The 21,843-nt window shown below is 41.8% G+C and overlaps 1 protein-coding gene across 4 annotated transcripts in view; it reads left to right on the plus strand.

Annotated features, from left to right (window-relative positions):
• The window catches only part of MYL1 (myosin light chain 1), a 29,778-nt gene extending 8,536 nt beyond the window's left edge, over positions 1–21,242 (plus strand). The window contains exons 1-7 of one of the 4 annotated variants that reach the window (XM_028704850.2): positions 6,708–6,810; positions 7,611–7,635; positions 11,886–12,029; positions 13,463–13,636; positions 15,835–15,912; positions 20,007–20,061; positions 20,810–21,242. In XM_028704850.2, coding sequence (XP_028560683.1) covers positions 6,808–6,810; positions 7,611–7,635; positions 11,886–12,029; positions 13,463–13,636; positions 15,835–15,912; positions 20,007–20,035 — 453 coding nt within the window. In that variant the 5' untranslated portion in view covers positions 6,708–6,807 and the 3' untranslated portion in view covers positions 20,036–20,061; positions 20,810–21,242. Of the gene's footprint in view, positions 1–6,707; positions 6,811–7,604; positions 7,636–7,901; positions 7,930–11,885; positions 12,030–13,462; positions 13,637–15,834; positions 15,913–20,006; positions 20,062–20,809 lie in introns of those variants that run through there. The other 3 variants (XM_028704843.2, XM_028704839.2, XM_028704846.2) reach the window with 3 other exon arrangements.
• Positions 21,243–21,843: the final 601 nt, after the last annotated feature.

A 21,843-nucleotide genomic window follows, 5' to 3' on the forward strand; every position in this document is an offset into this window, starting at 1 on the left:
GGATCTTACCAGGATTGCTTTATACATGTAGGGTCCTGATTCAGTGTCCTGGACTAAATAGCGATTCATATTCTTCTTAGTACTAAAAGTTCTTGACTCGGTTCCCTCCATGCCCAAATTTGTATTATTAAACACAAAACTACTGCTCCCAATAAGGGGGAAATAAGGAGAAATTTCTGTATTTTAAAAGCTCAGCTGATGGGCTGAATCACCAAAGTGATGAGTGTTAGAAGATACAGCACAAGTAGCATTCACACCCATATCCACCCTAAATTCCAAATTTGTATTATGTGACGCTCAAATGGCATGATTATTAGAATATTTAAATGTTAATGCAAAGGTAATGGTTGCTACTGAAAATCACTTCCTCACAGATAGGACTCTATGTACCTGTAGTAACTTTTGGATAAGCTATTCCATATGAGATGGCCAGGTAATCCTAAATCCTTGGGCTGGCGGTACAGTAGCAACCGAGCCATGGTGTATACTTTTAAGTCAGTCATGTGTGTCTTCATTCAGCAAAGAGAGGGGCCTTCTTTTAATCCATACCCACAACCTTCCCCACCACTGACCAGCCCAGTATCTGTGAGCAACAGTGTGAACCTTTATGTTGTTCCTACAGAGGACATACCTTTTTATGGCAACGGTGAGAAAACATCCCACTGCTGCTGCTTGGATGCTGCTTGAGGTGCCATAGGCAAAATAATTAATTGTGCCTTGGCATCTAAAAGGTCAAGAACTCTTCTTACTCTAGAGTTGAATTAATCTGGCCAAGAATACAAATTTAATTTTCTGATATTGAAAAATCAAGATGTTGAAGAAACAAGACTGTACATTTGGATAATGACTATCAAAGGGGTGTCATATATCAAGAGATATTAAAGAGTGGGCTTTAAATATGCTCCTTGAATATATATTTGGCACTCTTCCTGTTTACAGACAGAAGTTGCATGTTTTGGCAACCCTAGCACCAACCCTAATGATATTAATACCTCAACATGCCCACTGGAAGCACCTCAAAGGAGACAGGTCCCTTGGAACTCACTGTAAATGTCAATAGCACTGTGTTTCTTCATCTTCTACCGTGCTGATTAGAAAATTAGTTGTGAAGAAAATGGAAGTGCTAAGATGTGGTGGTGGTTCTATTCTTAAAGAATCATTACTCCTAAAGCTACGTAAAAACGTATACAATTAGGCCTTGTTACTTCCATTTCTAAATTCCACACCAAAGAAACACGTTAATGGTGAATTTCATTCCCATATTTTCACCACATAAATGTAGACTGAGGCTTTTTAGAGTTGTCCATATAGGTGACACACACACATCACATTTTAGGTGAGAGCTATGGATCAGGGCCCCAGATTCTTAGCATCAGCTCCTCTCGTATTTAGGTGAGCATTGTATATACAAGTGAATTGGGTTATGCTGAAGATAAAGTGGTGTGAATAAACAACAGCTTCAGAATAGGCCAAGCCTGCAATTCTGTTCACATTCACTTGAAAGTAAGGTAAAGGTAAGGGTACCCCTGCCCGTACGGGCCAGTCTTGACAGACTCTGGGGTTGTGCGCCCATCTCACTTAAGAGGCCGGGGGCCAGCGCTGTCCGAAGACACTTCCGGGTCACGTGGCCAGCGTGACATTGCTGCTCTGGCTCGCCAGAGCCGCACACGGAAACGCCGTTTACCTTCCCGCTAGAAAGCGGTCCCTATTTATCTACTTGCACCCGGGGGTGCTTTCGAACTGCTAGGTTGGCAGGCGCTGGGACCGAGCAACGGGAGCGCACCCCGCCGCGGGGATTCGAACCGCCGACCTTTCGATTGGCAAGCCCTAGGCGCTGAGGCTTTTACCCACAGTGTCACCCGCGTCCCTTCACTTGAAAGTAAGTTGCATTAAAATCAACAAGGTTTGCTTCCAAATAAACATACACAGGATTGTTGTTACTTGCCTGGATTTTTAAATTTTTTTTTTATGTCAGCCCCTGCACCTGCAACCTGAAGTGGCACAGTATCACTGCGTTCTTTTGCATGCTTGTGCAGAGACTAGACCCAGATGTGTGTTTTCACAGCTGGGATGGGATGAAAATAGCATTTACGGTTACATTCAACAGTGACAAAATTTGTTATACAAAAAGGATTAAGGCTGTAATCCTAAACATGCTTGCTAGACAGAACGTCTTACTGTATGGTAGGATTTCACTGTCTTTCTATATGCATAAAAACGTAAGGTGCTATCATGCTCTGCAGTGTGCATAGCCACCACTAGCAGCCATGCCAACTGCAGCATGAGGAACAGGAGGCAGCCCAGGTGAGCTGATTAAAGAAGGTGGGGGGGGGGGAGATAACCACTGTTTGAAGTGTCACAGCCCAGTATTATTATTATTATATGATATCCATGGTTGTAGTAATGTTGACCGTTTAATTTAATGTGATCAGACCACTGATCTGACCAATATGTCAGTTAAGGCATATTGGGCTGCAAACACCTTTAGACTACATTTTGCCCCTCAGATAATTCTGGGCACCCCACACAGAGTTAGAGTACCCAGCACCCCTTAACAAACTACAGTGCCCAGAATTCTCTGAGGTAAAGAATGTGCTTTAAAGGTATAGTGCGTAACCAAGTCTGACTCATCCCTTGCAAAAGTGTCAGAATTCTAGAATGTTATTTACCAATAACAAATGCTGGTAAAGCTTCTAGATCCTTCCTCACAATTCACACATTTGCCACCCACCCGTCTCACTTTTTTATGGGCTGCTTTGAGAGGTTCACCTGCTTTGAGAAGTTGCATGGCAGACAGCAATCTGCCGGTGGTACAACTTTCCTGTATCACCACACCTCCATCCAAGAAAAGCTTCATCTTCTGAGTTTGGCCTATTCTGTAGTTATTAAGACTGCCCATAACAAAGGGGACAACCCAGCTATGGACTTTCAGACATTACAAAGACATATCCATAGCCATTTCTCTTTATATATTTTGAAAACTGTACTGTTGGATGGGACCCTGAGGGTCACCTAATAAAATTGAAAGTAGTCCTGGGAAATGACAATTTCCTCCTACCAAAGACAAAAACTACACCCTATTTCTTTTCACGTTTGTTTCCAATTTCTATGTATAGCAGGATAATGTTGAGATGTTGTTTTTCGCTCACACTCCTCAGTCAGAAGTAACACTATAAGACAGGAACTCTTGCTAATAATTCATCTGCTATCATCTGACACTCCAAATGGTCCTTATTTCTTATTCCCATGCATGGCTCAACATGGAGATAGCAATTCTTCTCTCACTCCTGATTAGCACCTAACTAGAAGCAGTGGGGGAAACCACATTATTCAATCATGTGCTGGTTTTCACCTGGGGCTTATGGAAAACCTCCCTCCGGGAGGAGAGACAGGGGCTTTCCCCCCCTGCCTTTGGAATGCCCTCCTCAGGGAAGCCCACCTGGTGCCTACTATGCTAAGGTTACCAGATTTTTTTCAATGAATCCAGGGACACTTTCCAGCTTCAATGGATTTTGTCAGGGGACTGATTTGTAAATCCAGGGACTTTCCCCGGGAAACAGGGACATCTGGTAACTTTATACAGTTGCACCTCGGGTTAAGAACTTAATTCGTTCTGGAGGTCCGTTCTTAACCTGAAACTGTTCTTAACCTGAGATACCACTTTAGCTAATGGGGCCTCCTGCTGCCGCCCCGCAATTTCTGTTCTCATCCTGAAGCAAAGTTCTTAACCCGAGGTACTATTTCTGACTTAGCGGAGTATGTAACCTGAAGCGTATCTAACCCGAAGTACCACTGTGCAATCCTTGGGGCACCAGCCAAATACTTTTTCTTAACTGCGCCCCCCCGGCTTTTCAGCAATATTAATAGTTTTGACATATTACAGCTTCATATATGCTCAGAGTCAGCGGTTAATATTGCCTATTGAGTATCTTCAGTAAAGCTTATCAATTTCTTATTGATTCCAATAGCTTTGTTTTGTTGTTTATGCCATTTGCTACTTGGCAACCTGAATTTATGATTCTGTGTGTTTTGTTTTACTTGTGAGCCAGCTAGAGGCTTTTTTCCATAAGCAGAATATAAATTCATTGGACAGTGAATAATAATTCCCATATCACTTCATCCTGGCTCACTCCCCACTTCTTCCCCAGCATTTTGTGGCTCACCTGAGGTGCCAGCCCAGGTCCCCATGGCATCTTTCAAAAGCACCCAAGCAGGCTATGCCTTGAGGAGGAGAGGCTAGCAAAAGTGAATACCTCTTAAAGGGCCCCACCTGCATTCTGCTGAATAGTACATTGTCAAAACCAAACCAAACCAAACCCCGAAGGCCCAAAGGCAAAAGGATCTGTAGAGATTCCTCGACACACGCAGACTCTGTACTGCTGAGGAATACAACTCATGTAAGATTCCCCAGCTTTCTTCTTACGCACCAATCAAGGCCTCAGCCTGTCAAAATCAGTATTACCTCTGAAGAACTGACAGGTCAACCCTGATCATTTTCGAAGTGATTTGGGCTGTAATTCTGCACCGGTTTACAGGTGGGTAAGTCCCATTGGGTGGATCTACTCAGCAATCTATAGTCTATAAGCAAGCCAATCCCATAATGCCAATTTAGCTGTATCTAAGAATTTCTACTGTTACAGCTGGGAAACAGCTTCACTCATGAAGTTTCAGCCTCCCTTTCAAAGAGAAAAATCCTTTCTTACCCACAGCAACAGAAGTGCAAAAATGGCCTGGTTTGTGGGGCTGGATGTGCATTCTCCTTGCTTGTAGGATGCCATCTATAGCGCTGGTGTGGCTCCACTCCTGCCTTTAACCCAAATTTACATGGGATTCATTCATGGATCTCATATTCTGAAAGTTTCTATGGGGTGAGTTTATTGGAAATGTAACCATGCCCTGGAGAATGACCGATCTTGGTCTTGCGGCTCAACAAGGAAAAAATACCTCCTGATAATAGATTTGGCATAGGAACTGAACGCCCTACTCCAGATGCTGCTCTTCACCTGTCAATTAGGAACTGTAGTTGTAGAACTTTATTAGTTACAAATTATTAAATATAATTGGAAATAATGATAGAATGGCAATTACTTGTTTAGCCAATGAAAAGGAATTAGGATTTTTCCCACAGCAAGCTTCACATTTCATTATGTCCAAGGGGAACTCCAGAGTCCTTTTTAGCTCATTCTGGAAGCAATTTTGAGTCCCATTCTGTTACCTCTAAAACTGTGGTAATTATCAATTAATTTTCAAACAAGGTAAATTACTCTCCTTTTTTTTACCTGAACCAGAATCAAACCTGAGACACAGGTTTAAACTGTTGAACATAAACAAAACTGCATAAAAGCAAAATATATTTTAAATGTGGTCTCCCTACCCACACTTTAATATGCAAGTTAGATAGGCAAGTTTTGTATTTTGTAGCTACTAGAAATGTCAAAGAATGGCAAGGGCAATGTTACAGGGATTGCAAATAAACCTGTAAATGTAGTGAGGGAACTGGTCGTATTCCAAACTCCTGTCTCTGAATATGCTACCAGCTTTTTATTATAATGATGGGAACCCTCTCCTGCCTGTCATAAACCAGCAGCATATCATTTTCCCAAAACCTACATGAGCTATATTTTACTGCGATTCACAAAATCTAAAAATACAGAATCTTATGAATCATACATACTTTAAATGCTAGAAGTAATTCAGATTACAAATTTGACTTCAGGCAACCACCAACTGTTCAGTTTTGTTCTTAAGGCTATCAAGCCATTGGTTGGCTAAGTCAAACTATTTGAATCTAATTTTACACCCCTAAGGTCCAATTCACATATTGCTGATGGATGTTGTAAAATCACTGAGCTCATGGTAAAATCATCCCATCAGCTCTACACAGGTGAATGTTTTCTGAATGTTTGTTTGATGTGGAATTCACTATGCCAGATTGAACTATTGAAGGCTAAAGTTTGCTCTGTCTTAGTAAAATGCCATATTACATAGGAGACAATATAGACTCACCACTCAAAACTGATATGGTAAAATCGTCTTAACAGTGGCTTTACCATGTTCAACATTAATGCATGAATCAAGCCAAATTTACAATAAAACCTGCTACTTTTTCTTGGGTCTTTAATCATTTCCTTTGTGAACTTAACCTGGGAGTAACGTTCCCTTAACATAGTGGATCTTACTTCCAAGTAAACCTGCCTAACTCTCTGCCTTAACTGGCAAGTGAACTATGCTGACTGAAAGCAGGAGGGGTGGTTTCCCTGGTGTGTAATAATTTGGGATTAAGCTTCTTAAATTCGCTGGCTAGAAAATGCCGTTCTCAATGCCAGAGGTATCAGACCTAGCTGAAAATGCTTAAGGCAGCCAGCTGGAGAAAGCCTTGAGAGGTCCACTGTCCCACCAGCTGGCTCAATAGCTGGCTCAATATGAACAGGCATCCATAAGCGACAAGCCTTTTTTGAGGAAGACTACATAAGGAATATTCCATCTTTACGCTGCAGAGTGAAAAAGTGCTGACAGGATTCAAACTCAGGAAAGCAAGCAGCAGCTCCCTGCCTGCTCTTCACCCTCCTAAAAATAGTGCCTACGAGAGGGCCATCAAGAAATGGATCCTTCTTTGCCTTTGCCCTAAGAAAGTTAAAGAACTCCCCTAGGGGGAGTGGCCACTACTCTCTGACACTTAATCCTGCCCATGATGTCACTGGCTTATGTTAAATAAGAAGAAATAAGGCCAGGGAGTCAGGACCACTCTCAGGGATCCAGGCAGCTTCCAGCCTCGCCTCCTCCTCTTCCCTTCCAACTTTCGCAATCATGGTGGGTGCAGGAGAAAATTAGTTCTGCATAGTGAGCCAGTGGTTTGATCTAACATTGTCATTTTCAAGTGTGTAATTAATGCATAGCATAAGGGAGTAGAGAACCAATATGGTGTCCTACCAAAATCATGCAGGAGTGTGTGCATCTATTCTTATTGTTAATGTGAAATTACTGGGATTATTTGGGAAATCTTGTCTTATGTAATAGCTCACATGTTTCCTGTCTTTTATAGCAGGTTGTTGTTATCAATAGCCTGTAATTCATGTTTGCTGAAATATATGTGCAGTAGAATCCAGATGCACAACCTGCCTATGAACAGTAACAAAATGGCATGTTTTTAAAATAAAGGCTTACAGGACATATGGGTCTTAAACCTTCTGTTTTATTAGTTCTTTTGAATGTAGTATTTATTGCACAACGATATTTTCGATTTACATTATGTTCTCTACCGTAATGCAATAATATGTTCCTCTAAAAAGGATTAGGATATTTGGCTCATACTGTATATATCTGTGCTTCTGATTGTGTGCAGGAAGATACTATAATGGACTTCAAATACTTACATGACATTGTTATCTGCTTTTATTATTATTATTTTTCTAACATAAACTGCTTTTGGAGGGCTTTGCCCTGAAAGGTGGCCTGGAAAGATTTCAAATAATGGAATACATAAAATACATTTGTGGCCAATTTAGTTCACATAAACACACTATAGGATATGTATAACTTTTGTCTGTCAATGCAATTTTCCCTCCAAGAGTACTAGCTTTTTACTTTCCTCTCTCTTTTGCCAAATGCAGTCCTTCAGCGCTGATCAGATTGCTGGTAAGTGGAACATAAATTCAATTCCCTGCGTGTTGATGTGATTCATTGCACGGAACATCAAATACTGGATACTCATTAGCTTAAGTAGGCATTGTTCCATTAGCAACCTGGTGGCATCTCAGCTACACTTGAAAAATCAGACAAAATCCTTTTCTTTGCATCTTGGGAAGATGTTTCAAGGAGCAAGCTGGATGCTGTCAAGTCCAACAAGTCTTTCTTTTTTTTTTAAAAAAGGGGCTTTTTGTGATTGATTTTTTTTCTAACAGATCGAGTTCTCCAAGGAACAACAGGATGGTAAGTTTTTGAGGAGACCCAGTAAACATAGAGAGAGGTATTTTAATACCATTGGATATGCCCGCTGGTGAACAGTGAAGCTAAATTGACTTCAATCATGTAGACTTCCACCACTTAAAGATCATGCCACAGATTCCAAATCACTTCTTTAGATGTTTTATGTTTTGCTGTTGACTGCCTTGAAGCCCAGATCCCAAGAGAGTGCTTCCTTCTCCTTCTGGCACATAGCTCTTCAGAGAGCTGCTAAGGCAGTAATGACAGAATGAGGTTTAAAGCCATTAGTAAAGAAGAAAGCAGAGAAACAAAAATCTATAAATGTTGCATATTGATAAATAAATAAATGAAGCCAATGCATGTATGATTATGACTCCTAGGAAATGCTAAGGGAATATCAAGCTGTATTGCTGGAGTGGGCTAGAGCTAAATCAATTTAACTAAGAATATAGTATGTAATATGAGTGTCATGAATTAAAGGGAATTTGGGGCTTATTTATTTATTTATTTATTTATTTATTTATTTATTGTAATCAGCCTGTTGTATACATTTCATAATTCCAGTAAATTAATGTTCCTACCCCCACAAAAAAATCAGTCTGTGTGTCTTTGTCAGACAAAAGAAACAAATACCCCTTTATCAATTAAATATCCTAAAATATTACTTCTGTAAAGATAGTTTTATTTGATCCCAATTTATGTAAGTCTTTTATTATTCAATTAAAATTAAAAGCAAGACACCTTTATCACTAACATCACAGCCCTAATCTTCTCTTCTCAGAAGTAAATCCTATTGAATTCAATGGTGGTAACTCCCAAGTAAATGAGGCTAGAATTACAGCCTTATAGTAGTAGCATTATAAGGCTTCTTGCCTACCATCCATTTTAATGCAATGTCACAGCAGTTGAATGGCATGTTGATATGCTACCACTCATATGTAGGATCAATATACTACAACGCTTTGGATTTTATTTGTCAAATAATTGGCTTGCATTATGTGATTTAAGATAAGAGTACAGTATATGATGCAGAATGTCCCAGATATGGTGAATGTCAGCATTCACTGGTATATCTACAAAGAGCTTGGTGGGGTGGGGGATATATATCTGTTTTCAGGTATTCACAAAATTCCTCTGGATTTCCAACATTCACATTTAAATGGCAACATTCAGTAAAATCTGGATGTTCACTGTAACATGGGGATTCTAAATGAAACCATCAAATGGCAAGATTTCTTTAACTAGATTTGATATGCCCTTGCTGTAGTGAGTACCTATTGTTTTTTACATTTCTTAGACCTATAAATTGTATGAAAAACCCACCTTGCCTGGAATGTACCTTTGAATTAAAAACCTCTTTCTCCAGCTTCACATTCTGCATTAACAACTTTCACAAGCAATACATTCCAGATTAAAGGGTATTCTTGGAGTTGCTCATTAAGGTGACCATAGATTGATTAATTTGCTAGATTAATTTTAAATTAGTCAAAACCAAAGTATTTCAAAACAAAAGAGCTGGCCAACATTTAGTAAGAACACTTTTAACAGTTGAAACACTTTCTTTAGTCATATTAAACTGCTATAAAAGAAAAGTTGCCCCCAGTTAATATCATTTTTTTGGCTTATTAAAAAGTTGACAAACACCTAGCCAATTAAAGAAGACGTGGAAGAACCCTAAAATAAAATTTTTACTTCTGGGTTAATAAATAAATTATTGCACTGCGCAACATGAAGGGGGGTAAAATCAGAATCCCAGCTGTGTCTTTAAGCACCCACACACATCTGTGGACTTAGCTTCACATTCTGCCTACTGCAAAAACATACTGTATTTTTAAACCTAGTGAGATCTTGCATGGAGGGGAGAGGAAAGAATTTCAGTCACAATGCGTGCCTATAAAGAAAGGAAACATCTCTGGCCTTCCAATTGTTTCAGCAATGCCCATCTGTTCTTGGGCTGCAAATACACTGATCCAAAATACAGAGCAAAAAGAATCTGAGGGACAGAAGAATGTGCTTGAAGCATACTTTACTGAGCCTATCATTACCGTTAAAAATGTTAAACCAGGCTTAAAAGCTGAGCCAATATTGTTCAGAATCACACTGTAACCTGTTTCCCACCAGTATACATGGAAAACTGACTGCTGTTTGCAGCAGCTGAAAATGAGGAGTTTGCATTTTACATTCCCGAAAGTGGGTAGTCTTTTAAAAAGAAGAATAAAAATGGTGATGAGTTGGTGATGAGATCTTCCATTGGTGTAAATGAGTGAAGTTCTGTTGTTTGTAGCCACTGAGGAAATATCAAATGTGAGCCTGGGAGCATGTAGCCGTCTCGTCTCTTCAATTCTAAAAGGCCAGAACTTTATGAGCTGTAATGGGAGAGGGCTAGCTATTGAAGTGCCTTGCAGGTCTCAACGCATCAGACAGTGAGGGGATTAATATCAGATATATTGGGTTACAGACTAGCAACCGCACGTCCTGCCTCAGCGATTTAGGAGAGGGCTAGGGAACTTCTTGAGGCAGTATAAGGAGGGCAAGAGGGAGCACCAAAATAGTACAGCTTCACAAGCACCCGGAGAAAATGAATGGAGGCTGCATAATTTGCCCCGTGGCTTACGAAAGACGGAAGGAGCAGAGTTCTATATAAAGCAGAAATTTACGCTTTGCCAGGCATGATGTGGCTTCAGAAAAAATTTCAAATTGGTCTAGAAGAAATTTCAAAACTGCTCTGTGGCGACTGCAGTTAGGTGACACTGGGTTCTTAACAGCCTTATAAATGCAGTGTAGAAGGTGAAAACTTTAAACCCCTCCAAAGACACACCTATTCATGCTGTCTTGCCTTTCTGTAGGAGCTGCTTGCTTTCCCACATTATTCATATAGCTTCGCTTCTATGCCTCCCAAAGTACTTGCTATTTTCAGCTGCTAGTTGTCTCAGATCCTTTTCCCATTTGCTGAATTTTTTGGCTGTCTGCAATGGCCCCCTGTACCCATAATTGGAAGGTTCTGCCTTGCTTTATATGATGATAGCAATGATGGTGAGATATTGATTTATACCCCTCCCTTTTCTTGTAATGGGACTCAAGGCCTCTTACAGATAAAAATAAGAACCATTAAAAACACAGGAAAGACAATTAAACATGGATATTAATTAAACGGCGTTTCCGTGCGCTGCTCTGGTTCGCCAGAAGCGGCTTAGTCCTGCTGGCCACATGACCTGGAAGCTGTACGCCGGCTCCCTCGGACCAATAAAGCGAGATGAGCGCCGCAGTCCTAGAGTTGGCCACGACTGGACCTAATGGTCAGGGGTCCCTTTACCTTTTTTATTAATTAATTAAAACTAAATACATATATAACATCTATATGCGTGCAGGCAGTTACGATAAAAGCTCCCACATGTGAAACAGCCCCGTTGCTTCAACCGCAGAGGAGAGTTACCCAAAGAGGGTGAGACATCCACACCAGTGGAGACTCCACTCAGGCAACCTCTCTCTCTCTCTCTCAAAAGTGGGGTGCAAGCAGATAGGCAGAGTTTTCCTGGGGATCAGGTGTCAGAGCAGAGGCCCCAGCTCATATCTTACCGCCTCCTCCATGGGGCTATGGCAATGTGGCTGTTTCACATGGAGGATTTCAAAATGTATCAACCTTATCAGGGCTCTATTAGCCATCATAAGGTATGGTAAACAGTCGATATTTATTGGGGGCAGGGTTGTGAACCAAAGGGGCTCACTGCTTCCATGAAAAAGGGACAAGGGAGGGGGCCAAATCTCAGCTTGTAATGGCTATTAGAGGCAAAAAATGGGGAGGGGGATAAATTTGATACTACCAGTAAAATTATGCAAATGTCACACCACTGGAATTTTGTTGCAGAGAAAGTGGCCCTATTAATATTTATACCATAGTAGATACAAACTAGTGTATGGGCAAGTTGTTTGACTGTGGTGACACTGACACTTTCCTCTTGCAGACTTTAAGGAGGCCTTCCTCCTTTTCGACAGGACTGGTGAAAGCAAGATCACCCTAAGCCAGGTTGGAGATGTCATTCGTGCTTTGGGGCAGAACCCCACAAATGCTGAGGTCAAGAAGATCATGGGCAACCCCAGCAATGAGGGTAATGACTCTGAGATGAAATGGTCCATATTATGTCCTCTTAACGTTCAGTCAAATTCTCCTTTCCCCCTACCTTAATTTTAGTGAAGATGGAGTGTGCTTTCCTCTTATACAAGCCTTGACCACACAAGCATTTGTGGGGGTGGGGTTTTAATTTAAAAAAAATTAAAGCATTTAATATTTGGTTATTATGGACATGAGTTTGTAGAATTTGTGAATGTGCAAAGTAATTTTTTCAGCTCAACAGTTTTATTCCAGCTTTGTTGTTGTTGTTGTTGTTTAGTCGTGTCCGACTCTTCGTGAACCCGTAGAATAGACCAGAGCATGCCAGGCACTCCTGTCTTCCACTGCCTCCCTCAGTTTGGTCCAACTCATGTTAGCAGCTTCCAGCTACCCACCCAAATTAAATTCCTGATATCTTTGATGAGAAAGAGTCAAGCATGTGCCAAGGGCATATCTGAAGACATATGATACAGCTACTTCATGAAATTAAATAGTTCAAGATCTGACTAGTGCCTGGTGGGACCTATATAAACTGACTTGAAATTGCCGTCTGTCCTGAGCCCCTTAAGCCCCCATCACCTCACCAGTAGCTAGTTTAACTATTTCCAGGAATCAGAAGTCTTGATTAGCTTTTAACACTTGCTGAATCCAAGGATTAGAGGGGCCTAGCCAGGATTTTTGTTAGGGGGACAGGCTTTTGTTGGGGGAGGCAGAACCTCAGTTAAGTATTTTTATTGCTTTTTATTGATTTACGGGGGGCAGCTTCCCCCATCCCCCTTTGGTTGCCCCCATGGGTCTGGCATTCCTAACCCCACAACTCATAACAATATCTAACTCACAGCCCCTTGTTTTCTTTTCCTTTAAAGCTGTTAGCAAGCTTTACCAGTGTGAAGGTGCTGTACGAAAAGCCATAGTACACAGTACTAGAAACACCACTGTATAACTATAATAAATAGATAATGCATGAAATAAATAGCGTGTTCAAATTAAACTACAGATCCTTTTTCACAAGCAGTGCGACCACTGTGTGCTTGTGTTTCCTTAGAAATGGAGCTGGACAACCACTAAATTATGATTCCTTTAAATTATGATTCCTGTAAAAACCGTTTAAATTATGATTCCTGTAAAAACCGTTTAAATTATGATTCCTGTAAAAACCGTCCCCCTCGACTGAATACAGATTTGCCTCCTTTATGTGTATGTAGCATCACCTGATGATAAGTACAACAATAAGCAAAGACTTCAGTGTTCTATGACTACCTGAAAGCTTTGGCAGTAGTACCATATTGTGAAGGAAGAAATGTAATTTCTAAAGGAAGCATAGTTTTGGTTGAGAAACAGATGTAAATCACAGGATAGCACTTCAGGAGAACTTCCTAAAGCATCACAAATATATCTGAGAACATTGTTGATAATGTTGTTTTATTGTAGAGATGAATGCCAAGAAAATTGGGTTTGAAGAGTTCCTGCCCATGATGCAAGCAGCAGCCAATAACAAGGAGCAGGGCGGCTTTGAAGACTTCGTTGAAGGTCTGCGTGTCTTTGACAAAGAGGGCAATGGGACCGTCATGGGTGCTGAACTCCGTCACGTATTGGCCACTCTGGGTAAGGCTTCCAAAAGTCCTCATAGGGTTGGAAGGAACCATAAAGGCCATCTGGTCCAAGCCCGTGCAATACAGGAATATTTTGCCCAGCATGGGGCTTGAACCCCTGACCCTGTGCTAACTGTACTACAGATATGTTTTGTTTTTATAAAAGTTACATTCCTTTGGCTTTCTTCAGTTAAATCTGGGAACTGGAATTTTGGTCAGAGCACCGAGAATTCTCTGTCAGGGATCCCAAGGCTTTCCATCCCCTTAAACCAAGCACTGGAGTCCTCTGAGAGATGGGTTGGAATAAAAATAGGAAAATAAAGTAAATGTTTCTGGAGCTGGAGAAGATTAACTTTTTAGCCACTTTAAATCTATATTGGCATTAGTGCCCAATTATTATTTCCAATGTAATAAAACAGATATTTATAATAGCAAAGGCCTATTTATTTAAATTTGGATAATCCACACTTTCCCTGAAGTATAACAATGTGGTGTAAAACATTCAAGATTATAATAAAATAACTAAAAGTGTAATTAAAAGTAACTCTTTACCATGGCTGTTGATACCTGAGGTGTATGTTTTTGGACCCACCTTATTTTTAAGGTTGGAAGTTGTTTTAAGTTGTTTTTATATTATGTTTTAATGATGTAGCCCACCTGGGATCTTAGCATGGAGAGCAGGTAATACAAACATACATACAGACATCAATAAAACATCATTAGATCCTGGTTGGTTAAAAAGAAATATATTTCAAAGACACAGAGAATCATACAACCGCAGGGACAGAGCACGTGATCTTAGGGGGTGAAACTTATTTTTTGCAAATTTTTTCAGTGAAGGGTCTTAAAAATATGTTTTAGAGTTTGAGGAATTTATATTTGCTATTATTTTGTGATTAGACAACATTCAGCTTGGTAATTTGATGAAGAAGTTTCGAAAAACTAGATAATTTTAATTTTACCTTCTGAAAATCTCAGGTAATGATGATAGATGATAGATAGATAGATAGATAGATAGATAGATAGATAGATAGATAGATGATAACAAGAATATAAACTACAAGTCCAAGCACTTGGCAATTGTTTGCAATGATTTCTGTGCAATTTTACACACATTTTATTTATCAAGCAAAACTTAAGTATATTAATTTAACCAAAATATCTTTTGAATTCCCAAGTCATGTTACAACTTTTTAGATCCATCATATTTGGAATTTGAAAGTTGAATAATTCAACATGCCCTTTTGCAGGGGTACCTCTCCTTTGATATCCTGTGTGGTCATGGATCTGTTGTGAGCACCTAGAAAGTTGCTTCCACAGCAGCAGGAAACAAAGGTGATCCACCCTGAGTTCTGCGTGTCAGCATTTTGACTGCCTAACCACATTGCACCCTTGGCTGAAAGTCCACATAGATTGCTACAACACCACAAGTCCCATGACATCACTAGTGTCAGAAATGAAGAGCTATCAGAACAGATACACTGACCTAGTTTGTACATCTACAGTTAAAATATGGTTTAATTGGAACGAGGAGTGTGCTGGTGCATGCTGCTCAGAAGTCTCCAATTCAGATCTCCCCCACCTTGTTCCTGCTGTTGTCATTCCAGGGAGGAGATAAACCAGAGGCCAGCTGTGTGTTACACGTGAACCAGCACTCGTAGTTTGTTTATCTGAAAGAAACCATGAGCCAAGAAGCTAAGAACAAACAGCTTGGGCTTTCTTTGGAGTGAAACACACCATGAGTGATAGCTGACACATAACACAAAGCCAGTCTCTTGTTTGCCCCCCACCCCACAGCACAGCATAGGCCTCTGTAAGAACAGGATGCTTGAACTAAATGTGTCTTTGGTCAGATCCAGCAGGGCTTTTCTTATATTTAGATCTGTAAACTGCTTAGAAGCAATTTTGGCACATAAGCAGTATAGTCGTACCTTACTTCTCGAATGTAGTCTGTTCTGGAAGTCTATTCGACTTTCGAAAACCAAGGCTCAGCTTCCAACTGGCTGCAGGAGCTTCCTGCACTCAAGAGGAAGCCGTGTTGGATGTTCGTCATCCAAAAAATGTTCGAAAACCAAATGTTCAAAAACTTACTTCCTGGTTTTTGGCATTTGGAAGCCAAAATGTATGAAGCCAAATGTACCAAGGTGTTTGAGAACCAAGGTACGACTGTATATAACATCATCACCACCATAAATATCTTCTGTGGTTTAGGTGAGAAGATGAAGGAAGAAGAAGTAGAGGAACTGATGAAAGGGCAGGAAGACTCCAATGGCTGCATCAACTACGAGGGTAAGTTCCACTATACAGTAGGGGAAAACATCCATGGGGTGGGGTCAAATGAAAGAGGGCAGCGGTGCTGGAGGAAGGAGAATTTAACACTTCCCTCACCCATGCTGTTTTCCCAAGTAAATTGCACACCCCAAGCTGCTATTTGCTTTGCTTTGCTTTGCTGGAGACCCAATATAAAACAGTGGTACCTGTGTTTTCCTCCCCAGTAGCTTTGGGGGAATTTCAGCTGGGGAAAACGTGCAGGAGGAAAGGGAGAAATATCCTCTCCCCAGCACTATTTCACTAGTGTATTCCATCCCTCAACCAAGCACAGATGCCTTTCCTTTTTAAGTTGGCATATCAGATCATGGATTTCTCATGTCACATCTGTTTGTGCTCTGAAGAGATGCTGGGGATTGAACTTAGGACCTTCTGCATGCAAAGCAGATGCTCTACCACTGAGCCACGTCCCCCTCCCAAATGATGGGGCTGAATCTGTGGTGTGCCCTTAGCAGCAGCCCAATGCGGACAAGCTCATTGCAGGGGAAAGCGGGTGGCCAGTGTCCAAAGCGAGAGAGAAAAGAAGTGGGATGGTTAGCCCAGGCTCATGTCCACCGGAAAAGAAAGATTGTTTATGGGGCCACATGAAAAGTATGGCATCCCTCGCCCACTTTCAGCACTGAGAATGGTGCATGAATAGCAGCGGTTTCTCTTTTCGCCTAGGCTGAAATCCAACACTCCTGGCACTGGAACACCTGTCTTTCCATGAAAGGAATGAAAGGCTCCCTATCATTACCACACCAGCCATGATGCTTTTGAGCTATTAATTTATTAGATGTTGAGCTTTTCAGCATTTCCCAATGACTTCTCCCAATATTTCATGTAGGTTTGCGTTGAAGTGTCGTCAGTCTGCAGATGACACTTGGTCAGCTATACCTCAGCTCCCCACAGGCTGTTGAACTTTTCAACCAATGACTGGAGGCTGTACAGGGTTGGATGAGAATGAACAGGCTGAAATTGAATCCATTGGGCAGGGGGACCCATAACTTTGGACAGAGGCTTACATTGGTCTTAGATGAAGCTGTGCTCCTCTCAAAGGACCATGTTTGCAGTTAATAATAATAATAATAATAAATTTTATTTATATCCCGCCCTCCCCAGCCGAAGCTGGGCTCAGGGCAGCTAACAACAATCAAAATGATCCGACATTCTAAAACATTCATTATAAAATTAATTAAATCAAATTAAAATCAAATTAATGGCAACCATCAAGCAAAATTCTGTGCAGAATGCCGATTGCCAGAGGAGGGAGTCAGGCTGAGCCCTGGCCAAAGGCCTGGTGGAACAGCTCTGTCTTGCAGGCACTGCGGAAGGATGTCAGGTCCTGCAGGGCCCTAGTCTCTTGTCACAGAGCGTTCCACCAGATTGGAGCCGCGGCCGAGAAGGCCCTGGCTCTAGTTGAGGCCAGCCTAACCTCTCTATGGCCTGGGATCTTCAAGATGTTTTTATTTGCAGACCGTAAATTTCTCTGTGGGACATACCAGGAGAGGCGGTCCCGTAGGTACGAGGGTCCTAGGCCGTATAGGGCTTTAAAGGTTAAAACCAGCACCTTAAACCTGATCCTGTACTCCACCGGGAGCCAGTGCAGCTGGTATAGCACCGGATGGATATGATCTCGCAGTGAGGACCCCGTAAGGAGTCTTGCCGCGGCATTCTGCACCCGCTGGAGTTTCTGGGTCAGTCTCAAGGGCACTCCCACGTAGAGTGGAGGTGACCGTCGCGTGGATCACAGTGGCTAGGTCAGGGCGAGAGAGGTAAGGGACTGACTGCTTAGCTTGGCGGAGATGGAAAAATGCCGCCTTTGTTATAGCTGCAATCTGCGCCTCCATAGAGAGGGAGGTATCGAAGATTACACCCAAACTCTTAGGAGTGTGACCCTGGATTCAGAGCAAATTGGGGGTGCTCAGGTGGCAGCAGTGGCCAAGGATGCTTTTTGCCAGTTTAGGTTGGTATGCCAGCTGTGATCCTATTTGGAGAGCAGAGCTTGCCTCACTTACTCATGCACTAGTGACATCTAGACTAGACTACTCTAATGCACTTCATGTCAGAGGTGCCTTTAAAGATGGTCTGGTAACTTTGATTGGTACAAAACACGGTCACTTGGAAACCGGGCATTTGGAACATATTTCACTTGCATCAGTTGCACTGGTTGCCAGTGCATTTCTGGGCCCAATTCAGAGTGCCCAAAATGGTTTGGAGACGGGTTCATCTGTACCTGTCTCAACCTGCCCTAATGTAAAGCTCTACCTTGCAGGCCCTGTTAATATGCCTGCCTCCAAAGATGGTTAGGTTGCTGGGCACTTTCAACAGTTGTCTCATGGCTGTCCTGTGTGAGATCAGGCAGACCTCATTCCTCAGGCTTCTTACTATGGTCTGACTCCACGGGGGGTTGCTGCTGTTGTGCTTATGCTGACTTTTAATAGCATTTTGAAGGAAGCAGCTGCTCTAAATGCTCAAAACGGTTTAAATATTAGGTTTTATTTTGTATATCATGATAAGTCCAACATATAAACAAACAAACAAACAAACAGCAGCTGGAGAAATCCCTGCATGGCTTCAGTTGAAAAGCAACAGGCAGGGATCGGAGAGAAAGGCCGTAAGTGTGGCTTCCAGAGCGTGGGGGTAGTGTGGAAGCTGGAATGACTGTTAAGGGGGGGGGGAGGGAGGACAATTGTCGTAGCTTGAAAAAAATGCAATGACAGAAAGGGATCAGGAATTGCATGAAAAAAGGACTCTGAACCATTAGCAGATCCTCATAGAATCATAGAAGTCTTAGAAGGTCATCTAGCCCAACCCTCTGCAATACAGGAATCTCAAAATGTGGTCCTCCATCCATCTCTATCTACAAGAACGGCAAAGACAGGGGCGTCTTACCCATAGAGGCTAGTGGCGCAGGGCACCAAGTTCTGGAGGCTGCCAGGGAAGAGGCGGAGGCTGGACGTGGCACCTCCTGGCATCAACTCGCCGCCTGCCTCCGCCATGCCGCACTGAAGCAGCACCATGGCCAGAGCCTCCGCCTGCCATGGCCACCACGGCACGAAGCGGCCAGCTGAGCCGCAAGCCTCCGCGTCCAGCCTCCGCCTCTTCCCCGCCGGAGGAGCTGCCCTCCAGCCGCTGCCTGCCTCCTCCAGCTCCGCAAAGCTGTGCGTGTAGCCGGCAGCGCTGTCCTCCCAAAAAAAGATTGGCAACTCTGGGAAGGGGGGGGGCGGCGCCAGAGGGATATTTGCACCACGGCGCTGGATATGCTTAAGATGGCCCTGTGCAAAGACAACCTGATTACTTTGTGAGGTAGCTGGGACTGAAGCAACAGGGCCCAAGAGTGTACAGTATGAGAAGTACTCCCAAGAAAGACAGGAGATCAGAGAATTCACATCTCACTTTGGATTTATCAGTGCTGTACAGGCGCTACCACACTAAACAATCAGTTGAATGGGCACATGTTGGGTAAGGCAACCTCATAGTTTTACTCAGAGCAGGTCCATTTAAATTATTGGACCTAACTTAGTCGTGTTCATAAATTTAAATGGGTCTACTCTGAGTAAAACTTAGTTAAATACCACCCACGGGGTTCAGCTCATGTTGCAATTCTACTACTGGCTCATCAGTTCCACTGAAATATGCTCTCAGTACAGAATAATTTTGACACATCTGGAAATGTCTGTTTTATTTTTATATATACTAACAGTGAACACAGTTCTATTGAGAGCTTGTTCTTAAGGAGCTAAAATGATGCCAGCCTTGCATGAGAAGGAAGTAGCAGTAGCAGCGGGTTGAGGGAGAACCCCAAAGTTTGCAGAAGTACCAAAACAAAAAACAAAAAAACCCACACCTTGGGGGCGGGTGTGTGTGTGTGTGGAATCCTAGTCCTAATAGTCCAATGTGGACCAAGCACACTCTGTGGGTATGGAATGCTGACTGGCTCTTGGGGGAGGGAAAAAGAAAACCGAGAGGGAGGTGGATTGGGATGGAGTGTCCTGAGCAGGAGCACTCGATACTGCAATGTCTTTTTCAAGTTCCCTGCTTCCATGACGTATTGATTATGTTTTATTCCACAGCATTTGTGAGGCACATCATGTCTGTCTAAACAGATTTCTCAAGATACGTAGTTTGGTAAGTTCCTTCTGTACACGTGCTCTGGTTTCTTTCACACTTCTATTTGTGGGTGCCTTTTAGTATCTGCATGTAGCCAGCAGTAGCACTGAGCTACTATAGGCAGCATCCCTGCCAGTGTCAGCTGAATTTCTGTGGGTGACAATTTGAAAAGAGCTGCATTGGTTTATAATACAAAAAGGACCCTGTGACATTCAATCCCTTTCAAGGGTTTGACACAACTGTAACAAGTACATAAATAAGGCATGGCCCAGCCCAAGTGAATGGTGTTTCAGTCCCACTTAGAGCAATTCTGTCTCTCATTAAAGTCCGTTAGAAGAGCTTCACTTGGGCTGGATTGTGTCCACAATTCCTGTCTAATGCTGACTTTTCTCTAAGATAAGGATTTCTCTATGATTCTTAAACTTAGATCATAGGCACACAAAAATAACTAATGGCAGCATTGGGGCTTTAATCATATTATACATTTCACTCTGGTCTCCAAATAACCTGACATAAACACTTAGGATCTTATGTGGTCTCATCAGTAGATCCAGAAGATACCAAGTCAGCTATGGTTGACCAGGAACAAGTTGTTATCAGTCTCAGTTTTCATATCTGTAAAATGGAACTATTGCTGCCTACTCATAGGGTTATTTTAGAGAGAAAGTATTTATCGCAGGTTGAAAATGTAAATATAGGCATTCCCCCCCCCCCAACTTACAATAAAATACAGAATCTAATGATATTTGCTTTTGCTTTTTGACAGAACAAGATCAGTGGGCACTTGAGATCTGCAAATCTAGGAAACTATTGCTCCATCCAGTAACACCATCCTAGAGCCTTAAAGGATTGTAATAGATGCCTTCCAAGCATCCCCTTTTTTAAAGCCATCAGCATCAGACACCAATTGAATCTCAAAGTTTTTACACTTCACAGAAGAAGCACTTGCCAAGGCAAATGAGGACTACATTGCCACAGCTGTTAAGCCCAATTATCTTTTTTCCATATTGTCCACCATGAAAACAGTGTATGTTCTTGGCCGGGGGAATGCGAATCTGATAATAAATCTCTGTGGTCAGTGAATGGCTGGAAAATCTTTCTTTAATCTGTTCAGATCCCCATTAAAACAAATTTGAAGTCTTAATTTATTTTCTCTATATGTTGTATTCCATACAATAAAGTTTTATCAAAAAAAGATATTATCTGAGGTTCAATTTGATTTCATGTAGATCCAAGAGCGGTTTTAATTCCTTGGGACTGAGAGATAGAGTGAATTTTTTAACAGTTCTTCAATGGTTTCAAATTTTTCATTGGAACATATTCAATTCTTATCCAAGAAAAATTCAGAATGTCCATTAATTACTTTAATTGGCCAGTACATTCTTTACAACTTATTAATTGAAGGGACAGGTGCCAGGCAGCTGATGAATAAGTAATTAAATTATCTCTGTCATAGGCATGTGCCCTTTAGCATCTTCCCAGTTCCTTGTGGCTCAAAGGAATGGAAGGAAAGAGCATGAGGTGATGGCAATGTCTCTTCCTACCAAAATAGGTAGCAAAAGTCAGAAGCAACAGATTCCATTGAATTTAGAGAGGTTGACAAATAGTCCCCTTTAAAAATGTGTTTATAAACTATTTTAGGAATGCCACTAAAATGCATTTGCCACATTGAACTTAAAAGCTAACTTGCACCACGCAAAATAGCTCATTTAGAATTTTCTAAAGTGGAATTTCGTAAGACTGAGCCATAAAGTAGAACTTCCAGTTTGAATCAAACACAGAGCCTAACATCATCAGCTT

This window comes from Podarcis muralis, chromosome 1 (genome assembly GCF_964188315.1).
Source record: "Podarcis muralis chromosome 1, rPodMur119.hap1.1, whole genome shotgun sequence".
NCBI classification, from domain to species: domain Eukaryota; kingdom Metazoa; phylum Chordata; class Lepidosauria; order Squamata; family Lacertidae; genus Podarcis; species Podarcis muralis.